The following is a 21,954-nucleotide window of genomic DNA, read 5'->3' as shown; positions in this document are numbered from 1 at the left end:
CCAGTTTCCACACGCTTCTCAACAAGCTTGTTCCGTCCCCATGCTCACATCTCTATCGCCTACGCAATTCCACGGCCGTCTTCGAACCAGCGAACCAAACACAAGAGAATTGCGGCCGGAAATGGAAGGAACCCACTAAGAACACCTGGGGACGCGTTTGCTTTGTTCGCTACTCATGTGAAGAAAAGAAGGTGACGTCCCGTGCTCTTCCTCGACCATGCAGGCCTTTGGTGAGTTCCTTCTTTTTTCTTAGTGATCCAAGGCGATGGTGATGATGCTGGGGGAATTCTCCTCCACGCTGCGAGGAACATGCTGCGAAAGCAAGCGCTGATCAATCTGGCATTCTCAGTCCCCAAGAACCGCAAGGTATGTATGTCATGCGTCGCGAGCTGCTCCATCGTTATTGTCGTCGGCTTGCGCCACTTTCCACCTTCCTGAAGCCCTTCTCCGCAACAGCTAGTGACCGCCAGGCTAATTCGTGTAGCCCAAATTCGACCTCGTCCTGCGCATCATCGACTTGACCAACATTCCATTGATCTACGGCACCGCTTGCGTGAGATGGCACCTCTCCTCTTCCAACGCCGCGGAGCACCGCGGGCGAACCGAAAAGGCCCCGATTGAAGAACACAAGGCCACATGGGATTATTGGAAGGAAATACCGGTGCGTCTGACCATCGACAAGACGGGCATGCTCCAGGAGTGCGACATCCACTTTGAAGTTCTCCAAGAATTCCATGAAGGCGGAAGAGGTGGTCGCGTACATCTGGGCAATGTGAAACTCAACCTGGCCGAATACACTCGACTACCGGATCTACCGCCCGCAGACCGCGATCCGCAAGATGAAGCCGATGATGGAAGCATCACGAGAAGATATCTCCTACAGGACAGCAAGGTCAACAGCACGCTGAAAATTGGGATCCGAATGAGGCAGACTGAGGGCGACTCTAATTTCATAGCACCTCCACTGAGGTCAGCGATGGTGGTCGGTGGCATCGCGGGGGTCTTGACCACAGAGGCCGGCGAAGGAGACGACATCCCTAGCATCACCAGCAAGACGAGAGAGTTGTCAGAAGCTCAGGATATTTATCGACGAACGCTGGCAGCGACGTGGGCATGTCAATCCGGAGAACTACCTCCAGATAAACTGATTGAGAACCTGTTTGCGGGAGGAGACGGCGGAGTACGACCACAGTCGTCCAGTAGCAAGGCTAGCAATCAACAACAGCAACAACGGGAGCAGCAGCAGCAACATCAACAACAGAACACCAGGCTTGGTCTGCGTGAAGAGAACGGCAGCAGTTCAAGCGATGAGCCCAGGAGACCCGTCACTCCACGCCAATTCTTGACACCCCAGGTATTTGCCAGCGGAATCAGCCACGGCCAGGGGCACCGGCGCGGATCAAGTCGAGATTCTCCCACCCTACAAACAACTGCCGCGGGTGCCGTCAGTGGCCGAGCAAGCATCGAGCAGCAAGTCCATGCGAGCCAGCAGGAACATCGCCGGCGTGATCGATCAGAATACCACGAGTTCACCGAGTTTGATCTCCGTGATGATTTACGGAGCTGGGAAATCGGAGTAAGATGATGAATCATTTGAAGAAATTACGCGCAAATATATAATGTGTCCCACTCACCACTCACCGATGCTTGGGGCAAGACGGGTCTTCCACCCGCTCTCCCGTCAGACCTGCTCGCATTGGTCCTTCTCCTCTTTGGGAAGAGATGAAAGCCACTCAAAGCTTGCCCCGGATGGGGAGGAGAAGGCCTCGTCAGGCGTGGTATCACCTGTGTTTCTGACAGCCACAGAAGCCGGGATAACGGTTTTGTTGGACGACCAAACCGGTATTCTCAAACATAAATTTTGCTGTCGACCTTACCGAGGACGTTTATTCATAAAGGGAACGTAAAAGACGACCAGTCATCAAAGAGCTCTACGAAGCTTGCTATCAGCATTTGATGTTGTCATATACGTATATATTACCAAAGCTCGAGATGTCGACCCATGTCTTAACATCATTCTGATCATAGTGTTCATCATGTTAGCAATAGAAGGCATCGTTTTTCCGCATAGACTGTGTCACAGCGTGGAGCTTTGTGCCATATCTCGAATGTGGTGTGCGATTGACCGAGTCCTTGTCCAGAATCTGCAAGTCAACAACTGTGGCAGTGGTGGTTCAGCAGACCGTTTACAAGGACTCGATCCAATCGGGCAAGGATTTTGATATTATTGGCAGGTGTCACGTTTACCTCGTACAATTGAAATGTTTCTCAGATAGGCAGCTATTCCGAGTATTTACGCCATCTTTACCCTGGGCGACACTTTTCCAATTATGGGAATTTCGTCAACTGCGTACGTGCTTTCAACGTAGTGAACAACCAAAGCGCGTGGCCATTCTTTCCCTTGAACAAAGCGCCATAGTCGTGGCATTTCATGCACGACATATATGTTAGCACGTGCCACCAACCGGGTTCATGTCTGCCTGCGGTGCCAGAGAAATCTAGCCAGGGCCAGCCTCAGTCCGCTGGGGACTGCAGAATCTATCTGCAATCGTGTGCAACGACGATGGCAGGGGGTAGCGGCACACCAGCTACCACACGAAGAAGTTGACGAAGGCGACACACATCCTCCTCCTCCTCCTCCTCACCTTGAAGATGATTTAAAATCCCAACAAACAACCCCCCTTCGGCCCAACTTTCGACGTCACAATTTTCGAAAATGGAAACCCAAACCCACCGCACAACTTGGGGTCAATTCCCTAGGTACGCCTGCGGAGGTGTTGCTGCTACCTACGCGCGATCGACGAATACCCGAAGTCCCCATGGATGAAGGAACGGGCAAAATGCTGGGCAGCACATTGGAGGAGTCCATCAACTCGGAGAGTGCCCCCTTGAGTGGACCGAAGTTGGTAGAGAACATCGAACACGTTCGGTCTCTCGTGGGCAAGATGCGCGGGCAGCTGGAAAAACACGAGTGGACGACCCTGAAGAGGCAGCTGCACACTGGGTTCCAGAAACAGCAGTTGACAAAATATATTCGCTTGCGCAAAGGCCACCTCCCGGTCACCGAGGATCTCGAGAAATACAACAAGAGGGAAGTTATCAAATACTTGGTCGAAGAAGTCTGGGGCTTTACAACGCCGGTTCAGGACGAGCCCGTTTCTACCGGCAAACAGTCGAAGATGGTCATCACCCTGCACGAGCCTGTCAAGTTCGACCATCTCTTGATGCATCCGAGTCAGCCATTGAAGAAGATTGCCGAGGAGCTGGATGTCCAACTTGATGTCTATCCGTCTCAATACAAGATCAGAGCCACAGGATCCAGATCCAACGCTCAGCAAGCCTTGCAGAGAATCTCTCGCTATGTAAAAAATCTGGGACAGATTGTTATACCACTACATGACACCCACCGGGACATGTACCAAGATCCTGCTACCAGGCAGTATTTGACTGCGTACCTGAAATCGATTCAACGGAAATACCAAGGGTTGAACATTGGCATGGACGAGCAATGTATCAGAATCGTCCATCACGGGAACCAGCGCGGCGCTGACCAGGCCCGTCGCGAGATTTTACTTTCTGTGCCAACGGGGACTACTTCGGGAGAGTCAGTCATCTGGCCACGAAAGGTTACGTCGGCAATTGCCCACCAACCATTCCCTCCTCCGTCTGAATTTCCTGCGCTATTGCATCACACACAATGGCTGAGGCTGGTGTCTATCTCCCCAAGTCCGCCGACTGGGAATGCTGGTACCCGCAAGGAGGCTGCTCTTACACCAATTCTGCAGGGTCTCCGGGGTGCGTTCGACCCAGTCGCTAAAGTTGGGAGTGAGGGTAATCGGCAAGAACTTTACCATAATGTGACAGCCAAATTTGGGCAAGCTTTGACCAAAGAGGTACTGCAGGCTGCCAACGGTGACGCTGCTAAGCGCGTTGCGGTCGATTCACAGAAGCAGGGAAGATATTTTGTGGGAGGAGGGCCCTTTTTGGCACAGCATCTCGCACTTATGGAACCATGGATTGATCCGCCATCAATCCCTGCGAACGACATAGACCAATATGCGCGTGCCATACTGCGCCTCGAACTCTCGCCTGTTCTAACCTCGACCGGTTTGCCGGCTTTCGAAATATTTGTCACGGCAGGTGAAGCTATGGGGGGTCAGCGTCCTCGACTCAAGGTCGTCCGGGTGTCAGCCATACACCAGGAGAAACATTTTACAGTGCTGTGTCCACACACTCGTATGGACGTCCTGCTCACGCAGCAGCTCAAGCAGGACCTCGCCTACCCTGGATCTTCCGAAACTGATGTCGTGCAAGCGTTCATGAATGCCCTGCGTGTCTATATCGGTAATGCGCAAGGACACGGTTCTTCGGATTGGGTGTTTCGACCATTCGTCACTTTGCAGGTACCTTTTAGTTTGCAAGAGGCACGTAAACAAACTCAGCAGGCCGCCGTTCTAGACGCACGACAGGGAACTCGCACCGGTGGAAAAACAAAAGGCGCAAAGAGCCCTGCCGGGACTATTGAGAAGAAACAGGAATATATTCTCCGATCAGTTGATGTTGTTGATGTTGATTCACGGCTTTTCTCAGTGGAGTCAGCCTCCAAAATCCCCAAGACCAAGGCCGATCCCAAGTCCACGTCTAAGCGTACTTCCATGTCAACAGCAAGGTTTTGCTTGGACCACGTCACATACACCGGCGCGGCTGGTACGAGACAAGAGCTTCGCCTAGCAGAGCGACCACTGCTGAGTCCCCCAACCTTCGCACAGCCGGATCTGCCTGTGTTTGTGAAGGCGGCGTTGGACTTGGTGAAGAGGCTGGACAATGACCCTACGAAGGCCATCCCAGCCAAGACGACGGGCTGAGCACGGTCGAAAGGTGTGTGAGAACTAGGAAAGCTAGCAAGCACCTGCACAATCACCGATGGGCTATTGGAGGATATGCGGATACCGCCGCAAGCACGATGCCCGTCCTCACACAACAGACAAGCATGAGCGTTGCAAATTTCCGATCGGGAGATCCACATGTCATCCAGGATATAGAGGGGCTTTCTGTCATCATTGTTCGATGTATGCTACCAACGATACCCATGGACATCGGAGTTTATGTACTCTCCTCATCACCCGTCCAGTCCCGTCCAATCCGGTCCAGCAAGCAACTGTGACATTCTAGTCTAGGTCATATCTCTAGATATATCCATATCTATACCTATCCACGTGTCAACCTGTACACTAGAGCAACAGCCAAGCCAGACCAACCCCAAGACCAACGGCATACTTCTTGTCGATATAAGAACGAACCATACCTAGGGAAGAATTGTAAGCTTCCGACGGGCCGCCGGTCAAGTCTACCTCTCTATCTCTCTCTGTATTATAGAATTCAATTTTTGTTTTGCCAGAGACTCGAGAAATCGAAGGAGATATATCCCCAATGCCGATGATTATCCTCCTGCTGTCAAGAGAACATGCACATAGATAGATTCTGGCGATGGAGTCTCTTTCTACGGTGTAGTAGATTACTCGTAGATTGTCCGTGTCTCCCCACCAAAAAGGGCCCCGTGTCGATAATAAGTAACATGACCTTCCCTCGCCGTCCCATTCAGGGTTCAGGGTCGGTCGCGGTCCGCGACAACAGCCTCTCTTCATCGTCGGCGACTACGCGACGGGAAGTACCGGCACCCGTGCCGCTCTCGTCAGCCTCACCGGCATTAATAGTCAGGCGCTCACGTTCATCCACGGTATCCCATCCTCTTGGACTTTCCTCGCCACTCCGCTGGTCGGACCCTGCTTTCCTCCTGAATTGTTGCATCTCGTTCTCCTCTAGTGCGCGGACATTGGTCGACTCAAAGTCCCGCGCGTCGATCCTCTTGGCGAACAAGATATCCAGCTCTTCGTAAGTCCGGTCCTTCGTCTCCGGTAACCTGTACCACGCCCACACCCACGTCAGAATGGCCGTGGTGCCCCAGAATAAACCCGTGTAGCCGCTCCAGTTCAGTGCCTGCGGGTTCATCATGTACGGCTGCACCACCCCTCCTATGAAGCCGACGAGGTAATAAGCGTTGCGGGCGAGACATATCGTCTTGGTCCGAAGGCGCGTAGAGGAGACTTCTCCGGGAAGGGACCAGCCCAATTGTCCAACTGAAAGCTGGAAGACGATGGTCCAGACCAGGGTGAGCAGGGCTTGCGTGAATGCAATGAAGACGAGGGAGGACCAGATATTCAAGACGCCAATGACATAGAGAATGAGCGCCATGACTAGCATTGAAGTCGTGTAGATTCTTCGACGGCCGAAGTAGGGCATGACGAGGAACCAGTTCGCCAGCGTCGCGAGCAGTGCCAAACCAGTGCCGAAGAGACTGAGCGTGTACGTCATCTCGGCACTGAGGCCAACCTGTTCGTAAAAGTATGTCGCATTATAGCCAAAGGACAGCCCAGAAAAGTTTTGTCCCGCAAAACACATGCACGCGATCTCGGTGCGTCGGAGTTCGAATCCGCGGAAGCAGTCAACGTAGGACGTCCCGATTTGCAACGATTGTTCCAGGTTATTTGTGCGGACGATGTCCGCGAGTGTATCTTTGGGATCGATCTTGGCTGTGCGCGACTGAAGGCGTCGGAGCGATTTCTCCGCATCCTCGAGACGCCCCTTTCGGACGAGGTACCACGGTGATTCTGGTGCGAACGACAACAGAGGTATGAGGAAAGCCGGCCATAGCCATTGAAACCCAAAAGGTATTCGGAATCCCCACTCGTCGTCCCTTTCCAGAAAGATCCGTAACACGATCGCACATATGATTTGTCCAATGATGAAGCTCATGTTGGTGAAACTCGAGAGATAGGCCCGGAGCGCCATGGGCAGCACTTCGCTGGAGTAAGATGGTGCAACCGTCGCGAAGATACCCCATGGAAACCCACACAAGAATTGCCCGATCATCAGGACTACTATGTTGGGGGCAAAGAAGGTCATGAAGATGAGACAAGACAGAACGCACAGGGCGCTGATGAGCACTCGTTTCTGGCCAAGTCGGTCGACAAGATAGCCGTTCAATATGGTTCCCAGGACAGCGCCGACGCCAGATGCTGTTCCAATCTATGGTTTGCATTTCAGTTCCAATCGCAGCCTCACACTAAGCAGGACCGAGGTGCAATGTAGAAAAAGATGAGACTTACCGCAGCCATCCAAGTTGCACTGAGCTGATAGCCGGACTTCGTCTGCTCGGTAACTCCAACGAATTCACCATCTGCAACAAATACTTAGCATCAGGTAGCTCCTATAAGTGAGGGAATGGGGAAGGTTGAGACGTACATTTTCGTTGAAAGGTTGGATATGCATAAAAGTTAGGTACCAGAACGCTGTCAAAGCCTTCCATGATCACGCAGGTGCTGACTGCCAGGGACCAGAACACGGCCATGGGGTAGGCTTTGAGAGCTTCTCGTACGGTCAAGTTGTGTTCAAACTGAGAATACTTCGAGGCAGCTTGTTCGAGCCTTCTATTCTCTTCTGCCTCTTCGTCGCCATGCCACTCCTGGCGCAAGGGTGACTGGCTCGCGCTTCCATGCTGGTAGAAGTCCCGTACCTGGACACTGTCCTCGGTAGCTTCTACGTCTGCTAACAGTGGGCGATCGCCCGAATGGTCGTCGTCCTCAAGACTTGTCCTCGATGGGGTGCTGGGGACGGATTCATGGTCTGGATTTCTCGGTCAGATACATCCCGGCCTTGCGAATTATTCTTCAGGTGGGAGTCTTTACCATTCATTTCAACCGGCTGAGCATCCTCACCGCTGGTAAAGGAACTCTACCCTTCCTTGGCCACCGGAGGGAGTGAGGCGATAGAAGCAGTGTGCCTTGCCCCCGCCGAAGGGTATTGGTGGAGGGATGTTATGGAACTAGCCAATGGCCAGGAGAGACAAGAGGACGGAATCCACAAAGTTAACGTCCCGGATCTCTGTGGGTCATAGATGCGCTATTGGCATTGGCAATGGTAATTTAGTACTGATCGGGATAGAGGCCGAAAAGGTTTGAACGTCCCTCTGTGCGCTAATCGGACGTGGCGAAGGATTCCCCAGCAGCAGCAGATTCGGGGAAATAGATGGATTCGTGGTTTGAAGTGAAGGAGAGGTCAGCAACTGCGTCTGATGCAGAGAAACCCCAGGAAGCGAATTACGCGGACTCGGCGGAGCTTGTGGGAAAGGGGGTCAGCGGGATTGATTGCACGTGGTTGGCCCAAAGTCTCGGCAAGTTTGTTAGTGCCGGAATTGGCAAAACGCGAGGAAGGGAGACAACTCAGCAATATTACTGCTTTACACTGCATCCAAGTACCACATGGCAGCACTTTAGCAGCCAAAGATGCCGATATTGCATTTCTCATTCGTCCACTGTTTGGCCTGGCTCTTTTCCCCTTGCAGTATGCCGCTCCTTGCGCGACCGCCTTGACGAGAGAGAGTCCACTGCACCGGTCATGTCCCGCAGATCTGCGAAGGCTTTTGCTTCCTGTGTGGTTCCTGATCTATAAGATGGCGAGCCTGGCGTCCCTGAGCCTACCAAGTGCCCTACCGTTTGTTTCGTCATTCGTTCACCACATAAAACGATGTTGCTTCTGTTCGCACCAAGCCTTTTGGCCACTTCAGTGTATGCAGTCAACAATGGTCTGGCTAGAACGCCTCAGATGGGTTGGAACAACTGGAATTCCCTCGGCTGTGATGTCTCCCAGTCATTGTTGCTCGACACGTCCGAGGTGCTGCTGAACAGCGGCCTGAAAGACGTGGGGTATCAATATGTCGTCCTTGATGATTGCTGGTCGGATGGGCGTGACGCCGGGGGCTATCTTCAACATGATGCGAAGAAATTCCCCAACGGCATGAAATGGGTTGCTAATGAACTTCACGGGATGGGTCTCCTGTTTGGCATGTATTCAAGTGCTGGAGAAATGACCTGCGCCAGATACGAAGGCTCACTTGACCACGAAGAGAAAGACGCAGAGATTTGGGCCTCGTGGGATGTCGACTACCTGAAATACGACAATTGTTACCATCGCGGCCGATTCGGCTACCCTGAAATCTCCTTCAACCGTTACAACAAGATGGCCCAAGCACTCAATGCTACTGGTCGTCCAATTCTTTATTCGTTATGTTCTTGGGGAGAGGACTATGTGCATACGTGGGGCATGTCTATTGCTAATTCCTGGCGAATGTCCGGCGATATCTATGACCACTTCAATCGTCCAGACGCTCTATGTGCGTGCGACGATCCTCGAGATCCGCACTGTGTCGCACCAGGAAGTCACTGTTCGGTGATGAATATCATCAATAAAGTTGCGCCCTACGCTGATCGCAGTCAGTTTGGCGGCTGGAACGATTTAGACATGTTGGAGGTGGGACAGGGTGGGATGACTGACGAAGAATACAGAGTATGGTAAGCTCGATCCTGATTCATGGCTCCTCTGACTGGTGTTTGATGTTTAGGCACACTTTTCCATGTGGGCAGCTCTGAAATCTCCGCTACTGATTGGGGCCGACATTCGCAAGCTGTCGTCCAAAACCTTGACAATTCTAAACAACCCGGCCGTGATTGCAGTCAGCCAAGATCCGCTCGGTCGGTCTGTTACTCAGATATACCGGGATCAACAGGTCAAGAAGGACAAATATGGACAAGGCGAGGTCCAAATTTGGAGTGGCCCGCTTTGGCTCCACGACCAGGTGGTCATCTTCCTCAATGCAGCGGACGAGGATCTCGAAATGACAACCGCCCTAAATGACATCTTTGTGCATGAAGGGCCCGAAGGTTCGGCGCCGCAGACCATGGAGGAATTTGACATCCACGACCTGTGGGCTGATCGCATGGACGATTCTACAGCTGAGAAAATTCTCAATGGACAGGCTCAATACAAAAGCTCGTGGTATAACTCGACTCTGACGCCGTACAAAGAGGGTCTGGCCAAGGCTGACCCGCGGCTTTTGGGCAAGCGTGTAGGCAGCATTGGACCAAAGCATGACGTTCTGCGAGCTCATGTACCACGGCATGGTATCCGCATGTTCAGACTGCGGAACTTGAGTGGCGGCTCTCCGAGATATGCCACGACCAAGAGTGAGCTCTAATACAGACAATCGACACGGTGGTGCTAGGTACTAAATGTTGTCAAGACAGGGAAATTGGATCTACATACATAGATAGATGAAGCTAGCCGGTGCGATTGTAGGCATCTCGCCAAATCATTCTGCATCATTCTGCCTCACCGCATGTGGTGTGCACCTTGTCTTTCCCCGCCTCGATTGTATTGATCCTTGCGCGTATCCAACCCCGCTTCCTTCTTCGCCGCATCCTTGACACAACATTTGATTGCTCGCAACCGCATACTAGATCGATCTTTTTAGAATGATCCCGATCTCTTCGCACTTCCGACCATGTTTACGAGATCATGGCCACACCCTGCCTGCGCCTCGAGAAAACGACACGCAGACCCCTCCCGATCCAAGACTATCGAACTCGGACACGGGCTGCTAGACCACAATGCGTCCTCCCACTGCCTGTGTCGTGTGTCGGTAGGTGACAATTCCTTTCACTCCACAAGGTCTAAATTTCCATCAGAACTCGTCGCCGCAAGTGCCAAATCACCGCACCCAGGGCACCATGTGCCTATTGCAGTTCGCGTAAACTCAACTGCTCCTTTGTGCCTTTCCCTTCGATCGATACCACTTGGCCTACCCAGTCACAAACTACGGCTCCCAATACCTCCGTGCCTGGCTCAACTCGGTGTCAATGCGTTACGATAGAATTACCCTCTCAGTCTCTATGTGTAGAGCTCGTGAAACTGTATTTCCGCTACATACACGACACGTTCCATTCGCTCTTCCATCCACCCAGTGTGGTGGAAGATGTCATGAACGGCACAATCCCAAGGGTCCTCCTGCTTGCGATGATAAGTCTCTCTGCCAGATTTTCAGAAGATGCCTTCTTCGCAGGAACGGATCCGAGAATTCGAGGTAGACCATATGCCCAGGAAGCAGAGCATCTCCTCAACATCCGCGAAGTTTCCATGACGACGTTGCAGGCCGCCGTCCTTCTGGGAGCTTATGTTATCACTGAAGGAGAGGCAGCTGCCGAAGCGGTCTACTACAGCGTGGCCTGTCGCAATGCGCTGTTGCTTGATCTGCCCAACATGGCTGTTACGTCGAGGGTCGAGCAGGAAGTGCACCGGCGAGCATGGTGGACATTATGTATGATTGACGTCTGGTCTTCGAGAGGTGTCCGGATCCCCAGAATGCTGACACCCAGGAACGACGTCCCCTACCCCATGGAAGAGACGGTGTTTCACAGCCTGCGCCCCGATGGCATCGACATCCCCAGCCCATCCAGCCTACAGGAGTCGAGTGCTTCGCTGCTGACACAGATGATCAAGCTCAATGCGATTCTGTTCGAGATCAGCACCGTTAACGAACTTGCGGTATCCCGTTCCCACCTCGACACCCACCACAAAGAAGCCGTCGATGCACTCACAGCCAAGTTGGAAGGTTGGTACGACAATTTACCCCCTGGGCTGCAGGACACACACGCAAACCTGTCGCGCTACGCCACGATCGGGCTCGGTCCAATGTTCGTGGCTGTCTATCTGGGCTACTACCACTACGGACAGTTATTGTACTATCCGTACCTCCACGAGGACTCATACGACGAGACCGTCCACGCGCGGTACTACGCCGACAAGTGCAAAGGCCACTCGATCGGGCTCTGCGAGATTCTGTACCGGGCATATTCCACCCCGGGCTGCGAGGTATACTACACCATGGTCGGACACGTGCTGGTGATTGCATCAACCGTCCAACTCCACATCCTGCTTTTCAGCACCGACGAGGTCCAGATCCGCACCGCGCGCTCGCGTCTCGAACGCAACTTTGAGATCTTGACCCGCCTGCAGACCTTCTGGCCCACCTTGGACGTCTGCTTTACGCGGTTCCGCGAGTTCCACAAGACATGTCAGAAGTACAAGGAGACGTCCTTTCGCATGGATCAATGGATGCTACAGTTCCTCTTCGAGTTTGGCAAGCCCGTGGGCGAAAAGGACCCGGATGATCTCGTGGAGCTCAGGCCGTGGTCCATGCAGGATTTGGGGTTCACTCCTCTTTCTTGACCCTCGAAAGAAATGAACTGCTTACATCTGAAGTGAATCAGACAACTCATAAGCTCTATAACAATCAAAGGTGGCTGGTTGGTCCTGGCTATACATCGTGGCCCGTGGATCTCCCAACGTCATGAGATCGCTCACGGGCGTCATTCTCCAACCAATAAGTCTGATACAACCCTCGCGCATCACATCGAGCGCTTACAGACTTGCCTTCCCGCTTGTCTCATACGGAAAGATAAAGCTGATCAATCCCGCAGCGATATACAAACTCGCCGAGACGAAAATGGGCGTGTTCGTGTAGCCGACATAAGTTGCGATGATGGGCGCCATCAGACCACAGATACGATTGAATGCTGCCGCCAACCCGCAACCCGTGCCTCGATGCACGCTGGGGATGACCTCGGGCGTATAGCAGTACAAAGCTCCCCACATGCTACGTGACCAGTCAGCGCATGAACCCAAACACGGTGACCCTAGAGTGCAACTCACATATACGAAACAAAGCTGGTGATGCAGTTGAAGGCAAGGATTTGTGCCTGTGTCCGTGCTGCCGTAAAGGCAAACTGGAAGACGGAGGTCAAGATCAGGGAAATACCAAGCGTGCCTCTTCGGCCAATATATGGTAATCCGATAAACCACCCCGCCATCAAAGTACCTGGAATGGAGCATGCGATGATGATGAAGTTGTTGCGATACGTGATGCCGATGCTATTCGAGCCGCTCTGCGCACCATGTAACGCCAGATCTATCTCATCGTCAGCAACTTTTCCAACGTCGTCACAGTCGTATACATACATTCTGGCAGGAAGTTTGCATACAGTGGTGACGCAAGACCAATCATGCCCCATACGAGGATGATGAGGCTGGTGCTATAGGCAACCTTCTTGGTGGAGAAGAGAGCTCGAATGTGCTTGAGACCACCGGGTCGGAATTGTGCAAAAGTGCGTTTCCAGGTGTTGGGCCTCTTTACAGCTGCAGGATGGCCGACGGTCGCATAGTCTCTCTCGACTTGCAACAGATCCTCGACAGTCAGGGGCTGTGTGGTGCCATTGTACTTTGCGACATCGTTGAGCACCTCAATGGCTTCCTGGTACCGTCCTTGACCGATCAGATAGCGTGGACTTTCACGGAGTCGGAAGAAGACGAAGCGAGCAAAGAAAGCGGCCAAGGTGATGCCACCCATGGTGTACATCAGATACCTCCAGCCCATGTTGTCCTTCTTATGGCATTGACCAACAGGTGTGTCGGCGCTGCAAGAGAAGTTGGGAAGAAAGCCCCAGGCTGCACCTGCTGGGATGGCTTGACCGATTGACCACCAAACGGCCAAAATCTCGAGCAGATACTGGTGAGTCCCTGGAAGGAATTCAAGGAAGACGGCAGAATCGACAGGTACTGCGAAGTCAGCGGACGACTTTTTAGATTCAGGCTTCTGGACTTACAGTTTCCTCCAACACCAAACCCGCACAGGGCGACGAGAACAGCACAGGACACAAAGCTGTTGGCAGCTCCTGCAGCGGTGCCAAAGACCCCAGCAATGAGCAGAGTCAGGTTGAATGCCAGTGTTCTACCGATCAAATCACCTGCCACAGTCAGAACATGAAGTGGATTCTGGCTGAAACATCTCACTTCCAAGTCCCCAGAAAGTTGCACCAACAACCAATCCAGCGATCAAAGCAAGAGACAAAAATGCCGAATGCTTTGGCGTGAACTCAACAGCCACTTGGGCAAGGGCGTCCGAGACGGTCGTTTGCCAGAGCTTGAGACAATCAGCTGGCGCTATGTGGGAGAGAAGTCTCGAATACTTACTTGATCACACAGCCAACCGTACCCGCAGAGGAAGAAGAGTGCCCATTGGTACTAGAAACGTCAACTCGCATCAACCTGGTGGGCATTCACTTGGTGTTACCTTTCCCATGCCAATGCACTGAACTGCATGGTTCACGAGCCGAGCTTGGTGCTCAAAGACTGGATCGAGACCGTCCACATGCAGTGACTTGAGCTCTCGAATGGAGCCCACTTCGGGTGCCTCCTCCGAGACTGGACTGGCAGTGCCAACATTGGTGTCTTTGTCTGTACCCATGGCCTCCCTTGTTGTCAATCAAGCCGAAGTACTGAACTTGGGAGAAGTCAGAGACGTGCACGGTGGAAACAAGCCATTCTTTTGTAGTGACAGGCGAGGTTGAGATCCCCATGTTTGACTTTCGGTACTATCATATCTGCCTTGATAGGCCCACGGAACGCTAGCCCCGGCTCCATATCCAACATTGTGATAGACACGGGGGGCGTGGATAGTGTGGGCTTTTGGCATAGAACGGGAGGAACCAGCCATCCGGTTGCCCGCTGACGGTCAAATCTGCATATGCTCATTGGAGAGACAGCCAACGCTCCTCAAGATAGGGAATCGGCCGGGGAATGGAGAGACTATCACGGGCAAGAAGACTCGGCGAAGGAGCTTATCTGACGCCACGAGGGAGACTTTGAGAAGACTGAAGGGGCTTAGCGCAGCCACCAATGAAGGAGGAGATGCCCGCTACATCGATCTCGGTTCGCCGTCTGCTTGCCCGTCCATATACAATTGTCCTTTGCCTCCACCACCCCATCCGGCGAGCAGGTCGAAAAGCTAAACCTGACCTATCTCATGGTAATGAAGCTCCCCGTCGCGATGGACCGAACTGGTGTTTGCGGGATAGACGACGGCCGCGCCACGTTTATAAAATCGAGGTAAGAGAGACTCAAACTCACGAGTCGTAGCATTAACCACTGTATCAAACCACCTGCCCATTATGGCCGCCGAAACCAGCGTTCTTCCCCTGCCGACCGTCGACCATGCATTCGTCAAGGTTGAGCCTCTTATTTCTAGTCCACCGGGGCCTGTTCGCTTCGACCCTGCCAAACACCTCTGCTTTGAACCTCCCAAAAGCATCATTACCTTGAAAGAGCTGCTACTGTCGGAGAAAGATGCCATCTCGCCCGTCGCCATTACAGAGCCATTCCCGCTGTTCACCCTTGAAGGTGTCAAGCAGATGCGGGCGGACCTCTTTCGTAAAGAGATTGTGGTCAAGCATGGTGACCGGACCAAGCCGAACTGCTATAAGATGAGGGGATACTCGAAAGATACACCCTTTGTTGATTCCGTATGGCGCAGCAAAGAGGTCATAAAAGCTTGTTCGGACGCTGCTGGGGTCGATCTGGATGTGGTTTTCGACTACGAGATCGCCCATATCAACGTCCAAGTGGACGCTCTGGAGGACGGCATGCCACTCGATGCTGCGCTACCACCTGCCATGCCTCCCAATCAGGCACTATCAACCCCCCTTCCAGCTGTTGACCAGTCCGAGGAGCTCGCCTCAGTTGGTCGATGGCACACAGACTCGTATCCCTGGGTCTGCGTTTGCATGCTGTCCGACCCATCCAACATGATCGGCGGTGAGACTGGCCTCAGGAAAGGGGACGGTTCTATCGCCAAGATCCGAGGACCTCAAGTTGGCTGGGCCGTGATGATGCAAGGAGGCTGTATCGAGCACATTGCGTTGAGAGCCGTCGGAACTGGTGAGCGTGTCACCATGGTTACTTCGTTCCGTCCACGGGACCCGAGTCTGAAGGACGTCAGCAATCTGGGCAACGTCAAGAAGAGCAGTCGCCACGACCAGTTGTTCAAGCAGTGGTCGACGTACCGCCTTGATGTTCTCGAGAAGCGGGCCCGACTGCTGAGAGAACGGATTGAAAAGAGCAACTTCTCTGGAGAGGAGATCGCCAAGCTGGTCGCTCAGTGGAACGACGAACAGATCCCGTACATGAAGCATACCGCAGTCGAGATGGTAGGCCCTGGAAATGAAGGCTCGCAAGATTAAAGCATCAAAATCGATGTCTCAGCAATAGATTATTATGGTTCTTAGCTAATCGAGTTTTTCGATGCCTTTAGCAGCGCCGAAGCCGCCTCGGCTAGGATCCCTGCGTCCCCTCCTGGTAACATGATGAAGCTGAATCCCATCTCTACGAGACGAGGAATCGCAGCCTGTGAGCCGAGTATGCCGATCGGCTTTGCCCACTTTTTGCCCACCTGAAGCACTTTCTGCAAGGCTGCCACGTATTCTGGTTCATCCCCCGAGGCGCCCTCGAAGCCGAGCGAGTGTCTCAGGTCGACGGGTCCGATGAAGATGCCGTCCACGCCGTCGGTCCCGACGATATCCTCGGCGTTGTCTACCGCCTCTTTCGACTCGATCATGGGCAGGACCATCACCTCGGGCGCCCGTTTTCGCTTGTAGTCGGCCACGTCGGGAGGCGCGGGGATTTCGGCGAAGGGCGTTCGAAAGGGACCATAGCTCCTTTGGCCCGTCGGAGGGTAGCGCGCGCGTTTGATGACCCCGTCGACCTCCTGCTTGTTGTTCACCATGGGCACGATGATGCCGCTGGCACCGCTGTCCAGGGCCCATTTGATCCACTCGACGCCGTGGGATGGAATCCGCACGATGGGCGCGCACTCTCCCCCCGACGCCGCCACCGTGGAATGCACCATGGCCGTGATCTCCTGCGCAGAGAGCGGCGAATGCTCCATGTCGATCATCAGCCAGTCGAAGCCGCATTGTGCCAGGATCTGAGCGCTGTACGGGTCGTTGAAGCTGACGAAGGTCCCGATCAGGCGTTGTTTGGCCTGCAGGAGAGCGCGGAACGAAGGCATGGCTGCGGCGGATATACGGGACTTTCTATTGCTGTACTTGCGCGTGCTGGATCCATGTTGAGTCTGCGCGCGCACGAGGATTGTCGGTGGTTATATAGCATTTACCCTTTCCTCCACCTGACCTTCGGAGGTGGTGGAGTGGCGCCGTACCTCACGCCTCGAGACAGATGCGTTCGGCGGCATTGCGATGGCCACTTGTCCATCCATGAAAATCCCTCTCTCCCTTCGCCTTATCGACACTTTGTAACGGGCAACAATGCGTTTCTCAAGAGGCGCGGAGATGAGCGATGTTGACACAGAAATCTCAGACGAAGCCAACACACTCGAGAAACTCAAACGGGAGAGCATTTAAAAGGGTGACAGACGCTTCATGCTTCGCAGCGGCTCAATGTTCATGCACCACTTTCTCAGTGGCTTCTTGTCTTTCTTAGCTACTGTAGAATAGACTGCGAAAAAAGAGGAAAGCATGATTTCAACCCCCCTCGGTCAAGTGCGCGCCCACACGCGCGTGAAAAGAGAAGCCCGTCGTCGTTATCAAACCGTCGTGGTCTACTAGCCGCTTTGAGATAACAATTCCCGCAGGCTTCCCCCCTTCCGCGAAAGAGCCAACAACCTTACACATCTCTCTCCATTCGTTTGGTTCCCCATCTCAGGTTTGTTTTGAAGTCATGCATTGTGTTTGGGACCGTCCAAGGATGCGCCCTGCAGGATCCAAACAATGGACCTGTCCAGCCGCCAGGAAGGTCCGAGGCCGTTCCGCTCGAGGCGCGATAGACCGTGCGACGCCTGTCGAGGACGCAAGATAGCGTGTCGCATCGAGACGTCGCCGCCGTGCGCGTTCTGCGAGAGTCGCGGGAGCTCCTGCACGTTCCAGAACGGGCCGAATAACAAGAGACGGCGAGTTTTCTCGCACTCGCATTCTCTGCCAAACAACCATTTTCTGCTGCCGCAGCAGCAGCAGCAGGAGCAGCAGCAGCCGCATGAGGGGCGCCTAGCGTCGATTCCCCCTCAGAGCTGGGAGGATTTCAGCGTCGAGGCGTTTGACAGCACCATCTTCGACAGTCTCGATCTCGCCGAGGACGGGAGTCCTCCGTTTCAGAGTCAGGGCCAGAGTCAGAGTCAGAGGTCTCCTCTCCCGCAGCCGTCCGCCTCAGATGGACGAAACGCAAGTACCAGCCCGCGGCATTTCCAGCCGCAGAGCCTGCGTCCGTCTTCCGGGGATACCAGGTATCACGACTCGGGCACGCTGCACCGATCTCAAATCCCGCCGGATACGGGCCACTTGAACCGCCATGTGATGATGGAGTTAATGAAGGGCAGCAGCAGCAGCACCAATCCGCTCGAAATCTCCCGGATCCGCTTGACAAGCACGCGAGACCACAATGACGACCAGTCGTCCAGCGAGGGTGGTCCTCAGATATTGATGGTGAGAGATGATCCCCCGTTCCTGGTCACCGGCAAGTCGTGCATGGAAGGTGCGTCGTGGCCAGATATCGAGGCTCTGCTCGTGAGGAAGCAGCGCGATGAACTCCTCCGACTGTATTTTCGGTTCGTGCAACCTTTATTCCCCGTTCTCCAACAGCATGACGGGTTCAACAATGACATTCACTGCGACCCTCCGCAGGACGCGGCCTCGCTCGCTCTGTTTGCGTCGGTATACGCCACCGCTCTGCCGTTTGCCATACACAACGACTACCTGAGTGCCACACTGACCGACGCAAACGGTAAACGCGAGCAGCTTTACAGAATCGCGATTGCAGCTTTGCTGGAGGAGGCTAATTCGCCTTCTATTGAAGCCTTGCAAGCGTGTCTGCTTTTGCTGCAGAAAGGCCCGACGATCCAGCACCAGGGGCTGACACCGACTTATTCGTGGCTCGCGTCCATCGCCAGCACCATCGCCAAGTCACTCGGCCTCCAGTATGATTGCAGCGGATGGAACATACCCCTGGCAGAGAAACAGCTTCGCACACGACTGTGGTGGGCAACATTCACCATGGACGTCTGGGTCAGCGTGGACTCGCCTGGAGGACGATCGATCGGGCCCGACGACTACGACGTGCCTCTGCCAAAGTCCGCGGACGGCGTGTCTGACGACCATGATGCTGGAATGGGACACAGCAACGAGTTTGAGCGGCTTGTCCTTCTAACACACCTCCTGGCCCAGATCCACGGGACGTACTACACGATCCGCGCGGCGAAGCAGACTTCGTCCGACTTATTCAAATCGCTCGAGTTCGCCCGGCCCCTGCGCTCCGCGCTCAGTGACTGCAGACAGAGTCTGAAGGCCGATCTCCCGCTCAACTCTGGCGACGAGACCCCCGGGATGAGCGCATCCGTGCACCTCGCCGCGTGCGTTGTGTCGATCGTTCTCTTCCGCGCCCTTCTGCGACCTGTCCAATGTGGCAGCACTAGTGAAACCCCCGTAGACAGCAGCTACAAGTCCGCCGCGTCCGCCGTCGTGACCGGCTCGGTCAACTGCGCGAGAGAAGCCGTCGAACTGCTCGAGACCATGGTGAGCTTGATCGGTCCGTGGAACGCGTTTTGGCACTCGTGGTCGCAAGGCAACTTTGCCATTGTCAGCACGTTCCTCGTGCAGTTGCTCCTCATGATCGAGTCTGGTGGCGCAGCGCGGGCGGAGGTCAGCGAGCTGATTTCACGCTGGAAACGCGCCATTCGCGTCGTTGCCGGGAGTGGTGGCTGGGGGAGTTCGCTGATGGGCATGGCCTTGGGGAGACTGGATTCTCTGCTCAATCAGGCTGGATTGTGATACGAAGGCGAGGAGGTCGTACGGGTCGTGAAAGAAGACCATTGGGAGAGATGTGTGTGTGTCTAGGCTATAGGCTGTCTGTCTAGCTATCAGTTAGTTATTTACCTTTCAGTCTCTATGAGCGAGGAGATTGATTCTCAGTGCATCGAGGTCTTGATGACTCTGCGGTAGTCAGCATTTGTAGCCACGTATGCATATAGATAGTATCATGCTTGAGTGCGTACAAAGTTACTGTTCTCCGGGATTATAGATGCTTTAGTGAAAAATTCTCGACAATGTACGCGAGATATAAAAATTGGAACACAATCGCGAGAGCCACACACACACACACACACACACACACACACAGTATGTCAGTGCTCGGTACCTGTACCTGTACCGCAGCTGAGGAATTGTTAGGATTTGCGGTGCAAGGCTGAGAAAATCAACTAGTGATCGACAAGGCTGACAGAATCAGGAGAATTATTCACAAAGTCCCTCTCGTGTCCCCCACCACACCAGCTCAAAAAGAAAAAAACTCAAGAAAACCACACTAATTGTTGCACCCACACAACTTGGGGATCTACATACGTGCCCCAATGAATGAAATGAATATACGAGGTACACTCCTCAATACCGAGTAAATACTCAACACTCTCTACATCCTTTGCCTATTCCCATCCACCCCCCCCCGGGGGCGATGAACGGTGAGGAGGAACAAAAACAATCAACAGCCGGGATTCCCACCTGGTCACCCACGGTGGTACTGACCGGCCGGGAACAGGCTTAAGTACGGCTGAGCGGACGGGAAGCCCTGCTTTCCTGATCCGATGGTCGATTGCGAGAGATAAACCACCGAGTTTAGTATATATATGATGGATAACTTATACACTCTCTACGTTGGGATCATGTACATACATAAATACGTACATACATACACATGATGTATTATATGGATCTCTCTCCCTCTCTCTCCCTGTGTGTGTGTGTGTGTGTGTTGTATATTGTGATGCCCCCTATTTTCTCTTTAGACGACCGTCCACTGTATCTGGGGTCTCTCGAGTCCTCTCTCGATGCGGCGTCAGAGACATCAGAGACGTGCATGAGACGGGAAGGGAAGAACAAAAGCAAGAAAGAGTATAGGTTCATCCGGATGGTACACACATACATACATACGCAGGTGGCCTTCGTTACCTCTCAAAGCAGTCCTCATCCAGCTAGCCCACTTGCCTCGTCATGCGCGACGCACGTAGGACAAGAGTCATTGTACCAGTCGACCCAGGTCTCGCGTCTCCTCACACCAGATCCACACAGCCCGATACCTTGCACGGGTGTTCCTGTCTCTGTCGCTGTCCCTGCCACCTTCACCTTCAGGCTTCCACTCCCACCTCCGCGTCCCTCTGATACCCCTAACCGCCGATCCACTTGGCTCTTCCCGATACCGCCACCACTACCGACACCACCAACACCGCCAACACCGACTCCGTGTCGTGGTTGTCGCTGCCCCTGCCGCTCCCGCGCCGTCCTGGACTGGTCGCACTCCATCTCAAAGTACTGGTCCGTCGCAAAGTGAACGCCGCACACGCGGCAGTGTTTTCTGGTTGGGGCTGAGATGCACATTTCTCTGTCTTTCTCTCTCTCTCTCTCTCTCTCACACACACACTCTTTCTCTCAGTCGCTATTTCTCTGTCTCCTTGTTCTGTGTGGGCTAGATAGGTTGGGTGGGTCGTATTGCGTTGTGTGTTGTGGGTGGCGGAGAATGAGGAGTGGGAGGTGAGAAAAGGGTAACGGTCGATTAGCGATGGGTGTAACAAGCTAGGCAGGTAGCTAGGCAGGTAGATATGTAATTGGTAGTTTGGTCGTATGGTTTGTTGGATGGATGAAGTTGATACCGATTTCTCAAACACTCTTTGGTTGGTTGGTTCGTTCATTCATTCGTTCGTTCGCAAGGCTTGTTGGAAAAAAAAAAGAAGAGAAATTGGATGTTCCAGGTTTATTTATACGCTTATACAAGTGATCTGCCCTACAAAGGCCAGGCGGGAGTGACGGTGACGGTGACGGGGTGGGTGGGTGATATGTGGCGTTGCCTTCACGTACGTATATACATATCTCATTGTTCACCCCTAGTGTTTGTTTGGTGTTGGTGTTGGTGATTGAAGACGAGGCTAACGAAGAAAGAGTCGCTGCGGCGTGATGCATAGGTGCTGCAAGTGAGAGGGAATGTCGACTCCATCACTTACCAGCCCTCCCTTGTGTTCAGTGTCACGGTGTGGTGACATACATATATATGACTTCCTGGTTATGTGCCACTTGTTTGGAATGAATCGACGGGAGTCCAGACAAGATCGGTACGTAGGACGCGAGACTACTCGAGCAGCCTCGCGGGTGACATGGGATCACTCTCTGTCCTTGTCCC

At 53.6% G+C, this 21,954-nt stretch overlaps 8 protein-coding genes across 8 annotated transcripts; 5 read left to right on the top strand and 3 right to left on the bottom strand.

Annotated features, from left to right (window-relative positions):
- Positions 1 to 217: 217 nt before the first annotated feature.
- AYO21_02146 (hypothetical protein) lies at positions 218 to 4,865 on the top strand (the record flags this gene model as incomplete). Its single annotated transcript, XM_022652126.1, has 4 exons — positions 218 to 230; positions 254 to 366; positions 485 to 1,576; positions 2,571 to 4,865. 4 exons carry the CDS (start codon positions 218 to 220, stop codon positions 4,863 to 4,865), a joined length of 3,513 nt encoding a protein of 1,170 aa, XP_022515512.1.
- Positions 4,866 to 5,598: 733 nt separating this feature from the next.
- Positions 5,599 to 7,752, bottom strand: AYO21_02145 (hypothetical protein; the record flags this gene model as incomplete). The annotated part of the gene is made up of 4 exons (XM_022652125.1): positions 5,599 to 7,086; positions 7,167 to 7,237; positions 7,303 to 7,683; positions 7,746 to 7,752. The coding sequence occupies 4 exons, from the start codon at positions 7,750 to 7,752 to the stop codon at positions 5,599 to 5,601; spliced, it is 1,947 nt and encodes a 648-aa protein (XP_022515511.1).
- An 831-nt stretch (positions 7,753 to 8,583) lies between these two features.
- Positions 8,584 to 10,090, top strand: AYO21_02144 (hypothetical protein; the record flags this gene model as incomplete). The annotated part of the gene is made up of 2 exons (XM_022652124.1): positions 8,584 to 9,402; positions 9,458 to 10,090. The coding sequence occupies 2 exons, from the start codon at positions 8,584 to 8,586 to the stop codon at positions 10,088 to 10,090; spliced, it is 1,452 nt and encodes a 483-aa protein (XP_022515510.1).
- Positions 10,091 to 10,872: 782 nt separating this feature from the next.
- On the top strand, positions 10,873 to 12,120 carry AYO21_02143 (hypothetical protein; the record flags this gene model as incomplete). Its single annotated transcript, XM_022652123.1, has 1 exon — positions 10,873 to 12,120. One exon carries the CDS (start codon positions 10,873 to 10,875, stop codon positions 12,118 to 12,120), a length of 1,248 nt encoding a protein of 415 aa, XP_022515509.1.
- Positions 12,121 to 12,312: 192 nt separating this feature from the next.
- AYO21_02142 (hypothetical protein) lies at positions 12,313 to 14,194 on the bottom strand (the record flags this gene model as incomplete). The annotated part of the gene is made up of 7 exons (XM_022652122.1): positions 12,313 to 12,547; positions 12,604 to 12,859; positions 12,910 to 13,467; positions 13,554 to 13,694; positions 13,741 to 13,870; positions 13,921 to 13,971; positions 14,021 to 14,194. The coding sequence occupies 7 exons, from the start codon at positions 14,192 to 14,194 to the stop codon at positions 12,313 to 12,315; spliced, it is 1,545 nt and encodes a 514-aa protein (XP_022515508.1).
- A 703-nt stretch (positions 14,195 to 14,897) lies between these two features.
- On the top strand, positions 14,898 to 15,965 carry AYO21_02141 (hypothetical protein; the record flags this gene model as incomplete). The annotated part of the gene is made up of 1 exon (XM_022652121.1): positions 14,898 to 15,965. The coding sequence occupies one exon, from the start codon at positions 14,898 to 14,900 to the stop codon at positions 15,963 to 15,965; it is 1,068 nt and encodes a 355-aa protein (XP_022515507.1).
- Positions 15,966 to 16,006: 41 nt separating this feature from the next.
- AYO21_02140 (hypothetical protein) lies at positions 16,007 to 16,792 on the bottom strand (the record flags this gene model as incomplete). The annotated part of the gene is made up of 1 exon (XM_022652120.1): positions 16,007 to 16,792. One exon carries the CDS (start codon positions 16,790 to 16,792, stop codon positions 16,007 to 16,009), a length of 786 nt encoding a protein of 261 aa, XP_022515506.1.
- A 718-nt stretch (positions 16,793 to 17,510) lies between these two features.
- AYO21_02139 (hypothetical protein) lies at positions 17,511 to 19,559 on the top strand (the record flags this gene model as incomplete). The annotated part of the gene is made up of 1 exon (XM_022652119.1): positions 17,511 to 19,559. The coding sequence occupies one exon, from the start codon at positions 17,511 to 17,513 to the stop codon at positions 19,557 to 19,559; it is 2,049 nt and encodes a 682-aa protein (XP_022515505.1).
- Positions 19,560 to 21,954: the final 2,395 nt, after the last annotated feature.

This window comes from Fonsecaea monophora, assembly GCF_001642475.1.
Source record: "Fonsecaea monophora strain CBS 269.37 chromosome Unknown Scaff9, whole genome shotgun sequence".
NCBI lineage: Eukaryota > Fungi > Ascomycota > Eurotiomycetes > Chaetothyriales > Herpotrichiellaceae > Fonsecaea > Fonsecaea monophora.
The sequence above is the reverse complement of the archived record's forward strand: the minus strand, read 5'-3'. Positions and strand labels throughout refer to the sequence as shown.